The sequence below is a fragment of the Rhipicephalus microplus genome, unplaced genomic scaffold, assembly GCF_043290135.1.
Source record: "Rhipicephalus microplus isolate Deutch F79 unplaced genomic scaffold, USDA_Rmic scaffold_12, whole genome shotgun sequence".
Taxonomy (NCBI): domain Eukaryota; kingdom Metazoa; phylum Arthropoda; class Arachnida; order Ixodida; family Ixodidae; genus Rhipicephalus; species Rhipicephalus microplus.
Genome location: NW_027464585.1, coordinates 43,948,137 through 43,962,184, shown reverse-complemented (window position 1 = coordinate 43,962,184; position 14,048 = coordinate 43,948,137). Strand labels below are relative to the sequence as shown.

At 45.0% G+C, this 14,048-nt stretch overlaps 1 protein-coding gene across 2 annotated transcripts in view; it reads left to right on the top strand.

Annotated features, from left to right (window-relative positions):
• Positions 1–14,048, top strand: part of cni (protein cornichon) — a 104,979-nt gene that overhangs the window by 27,118 nt on the left and 63,813 nt on the right. For both annotated transcript variants that reach the window (XM_037418120.2, XM_037418119.2), the window contains exon 3: positions 265–377. In XM_037418120.2, the coding sequence (XP_037274017.1) occupies positions 265–377 (113 nt within the window). The remainder of the gene's footprint in view (positions 1–264; positions 378–14,048) is intronic.

Here is a 14,048-nt window from a genome sequence, read left to right as displayed (position 1 = left end):
TCATGTTGGGATGTGTCCTTCTATCGATAGAGCATTCCAGACTATACTAGATTTTTATGATCACTTACACTATAATTTCGATGTTAGATAGCACAGAATTCAGTTGTAGGAACATCAGGTTGATACTCATTCCATACTCGGTGATAGCCTCACTATAAACAACCTGTAGCCTATGTGCGTGAGTGGGATTGTTTGCACACAGCATGCACCAATGGAGCTGTTGACCACACCTTAACTCCTCTGGTTTGTATCCTCCTCTTGCAGCTGGTGCTTCCCGAGTACCTTGTGCATATCCTCTACAATGTGCTCTTTCTCTGTGCGGGTGAGCTCTTCACAGTGCTGCTTAATCTGCCACTCGTAGCCTACCACATCAACAGGTGAGCCAACTTTTTTCATTCCTTTTTTTTTTTTATTTCATGCTTTTACTGGGCTCATTCCAGGCATTTTCGTTGTGGCGTCACATTTTGAATAACTAAAGATCATAATGGTCGGATCCAACCTTGACCTCGTGGCACAATAACTTGCTCGCCTTCAGCTGTGAAGCCTTTAAAGAGGTCCTGCATCAATTTTTCATGTAATCGTTGTGTAATTTTAGTGCGCAAGACTATTGCTTCACGAATCAGTTGCTCTAAAATTTCTCGAATCTGTCTAAAACAGGAGAGTTACAGGGATTTATTGTACACTTGAAGCACTTTCTCTCTTCCCGCAGCATGTGCACTAAAAGCTATGCAGGGGGGGGGGTATGGCAATGAGCCAAGGAGCTGCGTCATGAAACACGATTGCTGTCTCCAGTGTGATTCTGCTTTACAATAGTGTTGCAGCTGTGTAATTATTAGCACTCCGCAGAGGGCTGTACAGGGCACTCCTTGTGGCAATAAAATCAAAGTACCTCTCTTAGTGTGTCTCCCAGGCTTTTGGATGTAGCCTTCGCAAGTTCCGCCCTGGAAGACTATTGGCCAGCTGGTAGTCCATACAGCGATAACTTCCCCACATAATTGGTAATAGAGATGTTTATTATCTCTCTAGTTTCAGTTGCTGCATTCTTTTGTATGGCTGCTTTCTGAGGAGAGTGGCTCTGTATAAAGAAAAAGTGCTTGACAATGAGTCCTGGCTGTACACCACTGTGTGGTGTGGTGGAGCTACGAGGAAACATACCCATCTCATTGACACCAACTTTTGAAGAATGCAAAGCCGCTCTCAGTGTCGTGTTGCTACTCACCCATCCTGACTCTCCTTTGGGACGGATGTGTCTAGTTTCGTCATCGGTGCCACACCCATGCAACGCATGGACAACACATGGCATCCCTTGTCCTTCTCCAAGAAACTCGGAAAAAGACCTCTTCTACTGCCAGTCCCATTGACAAAACCACAACCACTGCCCCAACAAACTTGCCAGCCTTCTACAGAGAAGTTCTGGTGATATACAAAGTAGTGCAACATTTTCACCATATTCCCGAAGCACTGCAGTGCACTATCTATACTGACCACAAGCCTCTTATCCACGTTTTCTCTGAATGTCACAACAAACACCTGCTTGTACAGCAGAACAAACTCTCTTTAATGGCATAGTTCACCACCGAAATTCAACATGTAAGCGGGAAAGACAGCATGGTCGCCAACGCGCTTTCACATGTAGCAGCCATCAGCTCAATGCAGATAACAGTGGACATCCTTGCCGAGGCTCAGACTACGGACGCCGTACTACAAGAACTTCTCAAGGGCATATACTCGCCACAGCTACAAGAAGTCCCCATTCCTTAGTCAACTACCACAATCTGTTGCGTATGCCAACAGTACGAAGCAGGCCTTACGTGCCCCTGTCCCATCGCCGTAGTCTTCTCAACCAGCTTCACAGTCTCAGCCATCTCGGCATATGGGCCTCTATACGCCTCGTGGCTGACCGCTATGTTGGACCCTTCATGCAGCAGTATTGTTGCTCTTAGGCACGCTCATGCATTCACTGTCACCGCGCTTGAGTCACCAGGCATGTCATGTAACTTATCAGAACATTCTTTCAGCCCTCCGTTCTGTTTGAGCACATCCACCTCGACATCATAGGACCCTTTCCCACGAATGGACCTTATCGCTACTGCCTCACCGCCATCGGAAGGTGCACTGGATAGCTCGAGGCTTGGCCCCTCCAGTGAATTACCGCAGAAGAAGTCGCCTTGGCCTTCTACAACAGCTGGATTGCTTGTTTCGGACACACACACACACACACGTGCCGTGTAACCACCGACCAAGGACGCCAGTTCAAGTCTCATCTTTTCAGGTTCCTCGGGCTGACGATAGGATTTGAATGCGTTACGACCACTAGTTATCACCTCTGCACCAACAAAATGATTGAGGGTTTCCCGAGACAGTTAAAAGCAGCCATTATGTGCCACCCGAACTCAACCTGGCTAAAGGCCATCCCAGCCGTCATCCTCGTTGTTGTAGATTTCTAAATGGTGCTTGCAAGGTACCCACCACGCCATAGATCATTTCAACTTTCATGATGTGCTGTTATTTTATGTGGAGAAGCACGGTACCCGCTACACATCTGTATGGCACTATGTGCGGTTTGTTGATTGTGACGAGCCCCGCCGCGGTGGTCTAGTGGCTAAGGTGCTCGGCTGCTGACCCGCACGGCGCGGGTGCAAATCCCGGCTGCGGCGGCTGCATTTCCGATGGAGGCGGAAATGTTGTAGGCCCGTGTGCTCAGATTTGGGTGCACGTTAAAGAACCCCAGGTGGTCGAAATTTCCGGAGCCCTCCACTACGGCGTCTCTCATAATCATATAGTGGTTTTGGGACGTTAAACCCCACATATCAATCATGTTGATTATGACGATGAAAAAGTATGGCGGAGCTATTTGTAATGCGTTGAAATAAATCAATGATCTACTGGTTGCACGATTTGCATTGCCTGGTGCTAGTTTATTTGATTACAATGCAATATTACATGTTAAGCCGACATGTCATTTGTAGAGGGCGTTATTGCCAAGAAGTTTCGGGCATTAGTGTGACTTTGTGGTAGACTGGTAGAATGCTCGACTGCATGCACGCAGAGGGCCCGGGTTGAAATTTCTTTCATTTCTAGAAGTTTCGTTTCCTTCAAGCTTTTTTATTTTGCACTAAAGCAAGCTACAGGCACCAGTGACAGCTGTGCTGGGCAATGATGGCGCCAAAATCGGCTCTTGTGATCTCATGACAGCTTTTGATAAAGCATATATATATAAAGGTCCAATAGCTATCACTATCCCTAGAGCAATGGCCGAGTGCACAAAGTGGTTCGCTTGTGCAAGACAACGTGCCGCCGTTCATCATGCTGAACGGTTTCTACTACCCACTGAAACCGCATCACTTGCCAAGGCGAAATCTAGTCAAAGAACAACTAATCTCACCCTGCATCCCCTTCGTGTACGTTTGCCATCTCGCCAAGCTATGAGGACAGTGCATTTGAAAGAAGTTTATGTAGTGGAGGCGAAAAAACGAACACGGGAAAGAATAGACTGAGAGGACAGAGCACTACTAGCAACAACATGTTTATTTTCTACCTCCAAGCCGTTTTTAAGCCATAATCGTCAGGCGAGCAAGCAGATAAGCACGTGTATTCAGATAAATGCACGACAATGTCATCTACCTACAAGAAAAAACGATAACTAGGACAACAAAGAACCACACAGATAAAATCACGTATCATTGCGTACACAGGAACGTCAGTTCCTTGGGTGACAAGGCAATTGAAGGCTTGCTAATACATGCATCTCCAAGAGCATCAATAAGTTCGGCTTCTATGATCAACCGAGTCATCTCATCCTTATGCCGACCAACAATGATTGTACTCTGGAACAAAGGCCAGCACCCACACGCGTGAATGTGAAGAGCGAGAAAACCTTCTGGCGGCAGTTTATCCGCCTTTTAATTGTGTTCTCTCAATCGCTCATTCACACACCTACTGGTTTGTCCGAAATATTTTTTCGCACATGTGAACAGAATGAGATAAATGACGAACGAAATGCACTCCACAAATTTGTGTGTATGCCTTTTTGAGCACAACACCCTTTCCCCACGTGATGGATTCGTCAGCACACACAACTTCCCAAGTTTATCCCCCACTGAAAATAGCACCCTAATATTGTCCCGATGTGCCACTTTCTTAAGGTTATGTGACAGCTGGTGAACATATGGAATTATGGCCGTGCGTCTTGATTTTGCCGGTGAATCGACATGAACATTAGATTGGCTTGACCTTGCACGAATCCTTTTCAACTCTTTTTCCGCAACTGAAACTAAAACATGATCCGGATAGCCCGATCCTTGCAAACGTGTGATCCGATTATGGAAGCTCTGCTTCATAAGGTGCGCACATGACTTGTTCAATGCGTTTTTGAGGCAAGTCGTCGCGATGGCTCTCTTGGTTAGTTTGAAATGACCGGAATGAAATGGGAGTAAAGCTTTCTGAGCATGCGGATCATAGCACCAGCATAGCTGGTTGTCAGAACACTGAACACCTAAATCTAAAAACCTTATTCGTCCGTCGCTAGGCCATTCTACTGTCACCTCAAGGAACTTAAGACCATCACGAAACACATTCAACACACTAGTACTCTCACTTTGGACACTTTCCCCCGAGCTGTCGATGAAAATAATAAAATCATCTACATATCAGAACACTTTCTTAGCCGTCATCTCTGCGAGACGATATGCCTCAATTCTATAAAGTTCTGCCAGAAAGATTGCTCAAGACAGGTGCGATGCAAGAGCCGATACATATACTCTGCTTTTGCAAAAGAATATCATAGTTCCATTTAATGAACGTCGAAGTAAGATAAAATTCCAACAGGGTAAGAAAATTTTCAGCGGATATACCCGACTCAGAAAAAAACTCAACAGCACCAAAGGTACCTGCAATTGGCTGGGCAAGGTACCGAAGCTCTTTGGATGCCTTAGCTGCACTATCTTCGTGAGCGGGTCACCAGTGTTCAACGGATGGCCAAGGGAAAGGTTCATGTACCTGAAGACCTTCAGCTTCCAGATGACGTCATTCAAGTCCTAGAGTTGAGGCCGAAGTTAGGGCTTCAAAGAGAGGACAAACCCTGAACTTTTGACTGTCATTCGTCAGGTGGCACGTCGTGCGACTGAAGGTGAGGAAGAAAGAATTACCTTTGAAGGAGTAGACGCCATTTCGCATTGTAAACCTGTGTGTTCTCGCATTCCTGTTAATCGTGTTTTGTCGTACCTGGACAATAATTCGCTGTGTGTTTTGCAGGGAGATAAGGAAGGTGGCTTCGCAGTTTTTTCGCGTTCATGCTTCTTGGAAAAAGCTAATGATGCTATTTCTGGGTGTTCCATGTAAAAGATGGCGTATCGTTGAACAAAGTAAAAGCAAAGGCTCTCCAATTGTGCAAAAACATGAACGTAGTTGGAACTCTAAATAGTATTCAATAAAGTAAGAAGAATAGCCTCGATGTATTTTTTAATGCAAAAACTCACAAAGTTAACACTCCTTTTCGAGTAATAGTCTCTGAAATAGGGACTTGGCAGAAAGAACTCGCTGCTTTTTTGTTAGACAAACTCAATCTTCTCGAAGTCCGAGATCCGTTTTAGTCAAGAGTTCCGATAGTATATTAGGTTCACGGAAGCTCATGAAAATGAAGGGGTAAAAGCCTTCTCAATTGACGTGACAGACCTGTACCGTTCCCTCCCCCATCCACAAATGCTAAAATGTGTTGGAAGTAGCATTGATGAATTTGGTGCTGTTAAGTTTTGTTCCGAGTCAGGTATATCCGCTGACAATTTTCTTACCCTGTTTGAATTTTATCTTACTTCGACGTTCATTAAATGGAACATTGATATTCTTTTGCAAAAGCAGGGTATATCTATCGGCTCTTGCATCGTGCCTGTCTTGAGCAATCTGTTTCTGCCAGAACTTGATAGAATTGTGGCATATCCTCTCACAGATACGACGGCTAAGAAGGTGTTCCGATATGTAGATGATTTTATTATTTTCATTGACAGCTCGGGGGAAAGTTTCCAAAGTGAGAGTACTAGTGTGTTGAATGTGTTTCGTGATGGTCTTAAGCCCCTTGAAGTGACAGTAGAATGGCCTAGCGACGGACGAATAAGGTTTTTAGATTTAAGTGTTCAGTGTCCTGACAACCAGCCACGCTGGTGCTATGATCCGCGTTCTCAGAAAGCTTTACTCCCATTTCATTCCGGTCATTTCAAACTAACCAAGAGAGCCATCGCGACGACTTGCCTCAAAAACGCATTGAACAAGTCATGTGCGCACCTTATGAAGCAGAGCTTCCATAATCGGATTACACGTTTGCAAGGATCGGGCTATCCGGATCATGTTTTAGTTTCAGTTGCGGAAAAAGAGTTGAAAAGGATTCGTGCAAGGTCAAGCCAATCTAATGTTCATGTCGATTCACCGGCAAAATCAAGACGCACGGCCATAATTCCATATGTTCACCAGCTGTCACATAACCTTAAGAAAGTGGCACATCGGGACAATATTAGGGTGCTATTTTCAGTGGGGGATAAACTTGGGAAGTTGTGTGTGCTGACGAATCCATCACATGGGGAAAGGGTGTTGTGCACAAAAAGGCATACACACAAATTTGTGGAGTGCATTTCGTTCGTCATTTATCTTATTCTGTTCACATGTGGGAAAAAATATGTCGGCCAAACCAGTAGGTGTGTGAATGAGCGATTGAGAGAACACAGTTACAAGGCGGACAAACTGCCGCCAGAAGGTTTTCTCGCTCTTCACATTCACGTGTGTGGGTGCTAGCCTTTGTTTTAGAGTACAATCATTGTTGGTCGGCATAAGGATGAGATGACTCGGTTGATCATAGAAGCCGAACTTATTGATGCTCTTGGAGATGTATGCATTAGCAAGCCTTCAATTGCCTTGTCACCCGAGGAACTGGCGTTCCTGCGTACGCAGTGATATGTGATTTTATCTGTGTGGTTTTTTGTTGTCCTATTTATCGTTTTTTCTTGTAGGTAGATGACATTGTCGTGCATTTATCTGAATACACATGCTTATCTGCTTGCTCGCCTGACGATTATGGCTTAAAAATGGCTTGGAGATCGAAAATAAACATGTTGTTGCTAGTAGCGCTCTGTCCTCTCAGTCTATTCTTTCCTGTGTTCCTTTTTTCTCCTCGCGCTACATAAATTTCTTTCAAATGTTCACCAACAAGCCCACATCGCCACTCTTGAGGACAGTGCATCAAAGCGCTGGTGAATGCTAAAAAAATGTGCACTGACTGGCGACGTCACCCTTAAAGCTATGAGGATGTGTAAATCAACATCAAATAGTTTTGCAGCTCTAGTCAAATTTCGTGGCAGGACATCCTAATCAAGCTACTTACAATACTCCCACACGAGCACAAAGCAGTGTTTTTCAGGACTAAGCAAAAAACACGGCTTGCCCACAAAGGGAATGATGATGAGCGGGCAATCTTTTGGTGTTACCGTAATTCACCTGTGACATTGATTGTTCTCGCATGTAAATGAGTGTCGAGGTTATAGACAATTCTTATCTGGTGGAGTTGTGAATTTTGTTCTGGCTTCATTATTACTGCTTTGTGGCATCTGATCTATTCTGAAGTTGGCAACACCCCGTCGCGGTGATCTATTGGCTAAGGTACTCAGCTGCTGACCCGCAGGTCGCGGAATCGAATTTCTGCTGCGGCGGCTGCATTTTCGATGGAGGCAAAAATGCTGTAGGCCCGTGTGCTCAGATTTGGGCGCACGTTAAAGAACCCCAGGGGGTCGAAAGTTCCGGAGCCCTTCACTACGGCGTCCCTCATAATCATATGGTGGTTTTGGGATGTAAAACGCCACATATCAATCTGAAGTTGGCAACAATGAGGTCTGTGCACGTTTTCTTGGTGGTAATTGTTTCCAGTCATGCTAAATATACATTTTTTCAGTGGACCGGGTAGAAAAAAACGTAGCCGCCGAGAAAACACAAGAGTGAGGAAATCTTCGAAAATGAATGCGAGCACAGGCGCTTTGACTGCAAACAATTTATTTCGTTAAGATGAGCCTAAGACTTAAAATATTCGAAGGTACTTGACTGCCACTTCTTTTGCTCGCTGGTAAGCACCTCGCATTTCTCAATAATCTGGAAGGCCGCATTGCTTCCAGCGTCGCTTTGGTGTGCAAGATACCTGCGAAGGTAGTCCAGGGCTGTGACAGCTTCTCCAATGTAGAGATTGGCCGACTCCACTGCCAACTCTTCAGAATCGTGTGGGTTGTGCTCTTCATCATCGTTTATGTCCCCGTTGTCTTCAGTTGTGATCGTGTTTGCAATGATTTCTGCGATTGTCTGGCACTCCGACATCATGACTGCAGCATCCACAGCGACGTAGTCGACGTGCGTCGTACTCGTGGCACCCAGCACATTCATTGCCTCATTGAGCCAACGGCAGCCAACGAGTGCAAGTGGCTTGTCGTACTTAGTGAAAAAAAGAAAGAAAGAAAGAAAGGCAGATTTCTCGGGTGGGTAGCATAATTCTCCAGGAAAAGGAGAACCCTCCTGCACTGTGAACACATCTTATTATCGAATTATCGAAGAAACTCTTAAAAAAAAGCGCACGTCATCCACGCACGACTGTTACTACTTTGTTTGCATCACAGCAGGTGAATGTTTTTCAAGCACTGTGGGTTTTTAAACTTGCCCATCACCCACAGCTTTAGTTTGACCTATCAGTCCATATTGCAGCAAAAGAACACCATCAGCTGGTCTTTGCTGCATTTGCCCCTTGGCACGCTTCGCCCTTAAGGCTTAACGATTTTGATGGCTGCACAGGGAAGAAGAGGCCTCTTTTGTCAGCGTTGCAAAATGTCCCTTGAAGGGGCCCTGAAACACTTTTTTAAGTAACCATGGAATGAATTCACTGGAGGAGCTTGTTGCGTCACAAATTTAACGCCACGAAATTTTTAAAAATCCGTCCAGTGCGGGTGGAGTTACAAAGGTTCGGCGCGTGCTGCAATTGCATTCCACCTTTTCTCGTCTGACGAAAGTGCTGGAAGCTAAGCAGGGAGGGGGTGCAGGACCACAGAAAAACGTCACCCGAGCCTCGCGATCTTGAGCACTTTTTTTTCTTCGAATGCGCCGCTTCTTCAATGTGATCGCACGCGCACGCGTAGACAAGTAGCGGCCTCTCGCGACGATCTCTGTAACGAGCAAGCGCGCCATGTTCAAATCAGCCAATGGCTGATAGATGGGTCGTCGACGAGTGATTTTTAGGCATGTAACGTGATTTGTCGATAGAAGAAAGCAATTTTTAGCTGACTTCAATAATTTATTGTGAATTCCATACTGCGTTTTGTTCTATAATATTTGGCTCGCATGTTGTTGGGAGCCTTCACTACCGATCAACAGCGTTTTCTAACCATGCTCAAATAGTTTTGCAGGGACCCTTTAATTGAAGCAGACCATGGGGACTTCCAATCATCAGCTGTTTCCACGTTCCCGCTTGCCGCTTCTCCGCTTACTGTTTTGTATGCAATGCCGCTCTTCTTGCAGTAACGGTCGATCCAGCCATTTGACACCTCAAAATCAGCAATGCCCAGTCTGTCGGCTATTTTCATCGCCCTTGCGTAAAAGGCTGCCGTCAAAGTTGATACTGGCAGCGCGAGCTTGCTTTAACCTGGTGAGAAGAGCCTCGTCGAGGTTCCCGTGCTTGGCGCCACGACCTTGCTTGGCTTTCGAGTCGAAGAGCGGCTTTTCCTTCAATCTCGCACGCTTTGACACGATACTGTTGAGCATTGACGGTGGCAGTTCGAGGTCTTTGGCAATGTCCTCCCTTCTTTGCGCTGGCTGCTTGTCGATTTCTTTAAGTACATTCACCTTTTACAGCGAAAGCTGTTATGAAATCGCAACTTGGGTCACGCGCAGTTGTTCGCCGCCGCCCGTGTGTCTGTAACTACATCGCATGAAATTAGAAAGCAATAACTCAGTGGGGCTCGAACCCGGGTCCGCTGGGTGTCAGAACAGTATACTACCACTGAGCCACAGCGGTGCTTAGGAATTGTTGGCAAACTTGCCTTAGGCAGGCTTGATGTCGGGAAAGCAATCGCATTAATGCGACCTATAAAGCGTTTTAAAACAGAAAAAGAAACAGTCATCCCACAATGCAAACAGCGTAATGAGTGGGTAGCTCAATGCCCCAACCCATTACAAAAGCTTGTTCTTGTTCTAATAACTGTGGCACATACCCACTTCAGCCATAATTCCTCATCATCATCAGCCACTGCATGAACTATTAGCCTAAAAATCCTTGCAAGTGTTTAGCAGATACCTTGCTTCTCACAAGAACGACTAAAAATAGCACAGCGAATGCCGGCCTACTACCCAAGAAGTTTTATTATAATGCCCTAGTGCGTATCAAGCAAGTGTGCTTGCAGTAGCTACCCAATGAGTTCTGAAAGCTCTGAAAGCCGCTCTTCTAGCTTTCGCTGTGACTGTGCTGCGCCTTCCGCGCAGGCCTGGTGTTTTTCTCAAGGGAAAGCGCTTCTTGCTTACGCAAAGCATTAAGGCTTGACAAAGATTGCCTTGACAAGTTCAACGGTAACAGGCTTAGAGCATACGTTAGGGACTGAAGACGAGTCACAACGTGCGACATGCTGCGATGGGGCTGTCATGAACTTCCGGCATTTCTTAGTGAAATTTCTGTTGTAAGTACAGTGATAATGGTAATAGAACCTTTCACAAATGGCCATCTAGGGGAGGCTTCTCCAACTCGCTGCAGCTCTGTGCAGCCTGTTTCGTAGCCAAGCTAGGCCAAGACTGTCAAACGTCAAATCGAAATGGCAGTGCCTGGGTGGGTTCGACCGACTAGGATGCTACCCATCATGCAGGAACGTTCTCACAGTTGCAACGTAACAGTGGAGCTTGCAATACCTATGAGAACTGTGCCGGGACCAACGAAAGACAACGTAACAGCCAAGAAAATGCAGCAGCGAGGAACCTAACAGCGGAGTTCCACAGTACTGCACAAGCTTATCATTTTATGATCTTCATGGTCATTGACATCACGGCTGTGGTGGTCACCAATGCTGCCAATAGAAAAGCCTTGATCTTAACGAGCTTCGCCCCCAAGAGATCTGCCGAGACGATGAGTCCTACTGAGCTCTCCAACTGAGCTTGCAGGAAACATGTGACGCAGTGTGCGAATGCATTTTATATCTCGTGCACCTTCTCTCTTGCAAAGGGGCCTTTCTTGACAGGGTAGGGTGAGCTACAGTGTCTTGATGCTCACTCCTCCGCTTTGAGTGAAGTGTCGTATGCTATAGTGGCCTCCATTGTCACTCCTGCTGTGTACTGGTGTCGCTCTGAGGAACGCAACATCCAGTCATACCACGTCGGAGAAATCTGCAGAAACGCAGCAGCAGTTTGCGCACAGGATGACAACTGATTAGTGAAGACTATGTAGGCACTACAATAACGGGGAGTGTTGTACAAATGGCAGTAGCACCTTAAGCGGAAATGTTGAGGCGGGCCTAAGGCCAATTGAGGTGGTGGAGTGCCTGTACGCGTTTGCGACTCAAGCTAAAAACCTCTGCCGTCTGAGTTGCTCAAACGCAGGGTAATGCAGTTTACTCTCGTTACATAATCTGGCAAAACAGGTTTGTACAAAATCTGTAATATCTAAACTACCTGTGAAGTGGGGAAGGAAGGTGCTCGTCGCCGTCTGACGAGTGTTTCAGTTTCGCTCAGCAGTATAGGCCAGGCTAGTTCTCATGATACATACTGAATGTATTCGACAGTATGGTTACGGAAGACTGCAATTATGAGCAACTGCTATTAACAAAATTACAGCGCAAGTTCAAAATGAGCGAGTGCCGTGAGTAAGAGAGAAACTTAGCCCAATAATACGTTACTAGCAGATCTTTTCGGTTATTTTATTTCTTTAGCTTGGCATAAATGATTTCTTATTTTTGTGGGTGTTAAGCATATTTGCTTAAATTGGGAAGCCTAATTATCGCTGGGACCAGTTGCTCTGTCGCAGCTTCAACGCTACACTACCGGTCGAAAGGTGGTCTGAGTGTACTGAACTGAGCAGCACCAAGGCACTTTCACACGTTTAGATTATAATTTGACCATGGAATCACCTGCTTGGAGCACCAGAACGTACTGTAGAAGACATTGGTCTTATTATGTTCGCGATGGCTAACATTACTGTAACGAGGGACAAACATCTAATGCAAAAGACAAGAACTATTTATGCTATTTATGCTTAGATTCAGAAGAAAGTTATGATAAGAGATTGGTGAGCACCCTTGAGGGATGATGCAGTCGCTTTGCGTTGCATTTCAGTCAGCTGCAACACTTCAATCATAAGTGTGACCATCATACTCTCAGACAGCCTTGGCTGGAGGCTTGACTTCGCTGAAAGCCACGAATGTTGTCAGTCACTATTTAAAATAATTGTGTCAATAATTTGGAGAGGTGGCTTGGTCAAGTCTGTTGTCGGTCATCAACACGGCAAAAGTATGTGTTATGCACGAAGAAAATTGCTTCTTATTTAATCCACTGCAGCTGATAGACCATTGCATTGTTGTTCGTTAAAAGCAAAGCTCGCTCCATTAATTTAATACACAGACCAAACATAGGCTGAATAATAATCCATTGTTTCTGAAAGTCTGTTGTACGAGGGTCTATTATAACGAGCGTACACTGTAGTGTATGCATGAACGCAAGCGTAGAGTACCTGCTATTCGAGAGTGCACACTGTGCCGTTTCTCTCCTTAGTTGATGATGTTTCGGAGGACATTATATCTGCTATCAATGTTTATGATGTGCTTGTAAATGTCATATTTGTGCGGGATTCATAGTTTGCTGTGTCCAGCTATATGTCAACAACTTCAGGTACTACTACGGTTAAATTGTGATTGTTTAATTATCGCGGTAGAAACGTGTCACCTGGCATCAATGTAATTGCATACACGTCAGTTGGTACTAAAGCTGCCAAACACGAATGGACGTATTACTGCACAATAAGCACTACATCTGTGAAGACACTTTTGTGATACCAATTCCTATGACGAAGAGCTCGCCTAGGTTTTTCATCTTTCGTTATCCACAGAAGCACAGACTTGGAAGAGTTTTGTTTCATGCTCCTCTTGAAAATATTGTTTAAGACTGAGCTAAACAACTCATCCTTGGCTTTATGGATGTTGTTAAAAAATAACACATTCATCAAGGAAAAAACCAATATTCATAAGGGCGTGTGTGGCCACTTGTTCTATGTTGTTACAATCAGTAAAGAATAATAGTGAGCCAGGTACAGTTTCTTGACGTACGCCAGAGGTTATCCAGAAAGAATAGGATTGCTCTCCATTAATTACAGCACGGTGTTTCTGATGCATTAAGTTAGCAGATGTCTATGACAGGATTAAGCCAGGAAAACCAAGGAACTGTAATTTACAGAATGATTTGTCATGAGGAGCTACATCAAAAGCCTTCTGAAAATCTACTGGCACGATCGGCAGCCGCCTCTGTCGAGGACATGAGCAAAAGGCTGAATGACTGTACTCAATTATATTGTTCCAGATAATAATGCTGCTTTCATTAGATTAATTTCGTGCAGCATACATTTATGTGATGCATGTATAAAAAAACATTTTTTCAAATAAATTTTTCAGTTGCTAGTGAGCACTTTATCCAGTCTTTCTTCTTAGTCTTTTGTCACTGTCAATCAACTGTGTCGTACTCCTAGACCAAGACAGTGTGGCGACGGCAATGAAAGCACTTTTCTTGGCATGTATTTTACTGGGAGGCAGTATCTTTGCAAGTCGAGATGTGTGCCCAAGTGGGCACAATGGTTTTTCAAAAAATCTATTAGGTCGTTTGTAATCAGATTCCTCAGTTGCTTGCAGCTCTCCAATCTGATATTCATGAAATTAAACATGTGGGCGCTTCTTTTCTATCTGAAGATATCTGTGCTGTGTTTTGGAGAATGGGTGATTATTTTGAGGAATCGCTGTGCCAGTTTCATTTTGAGTGGTTTCTACAGACAATGCGATGGTGTTTTGGACAAG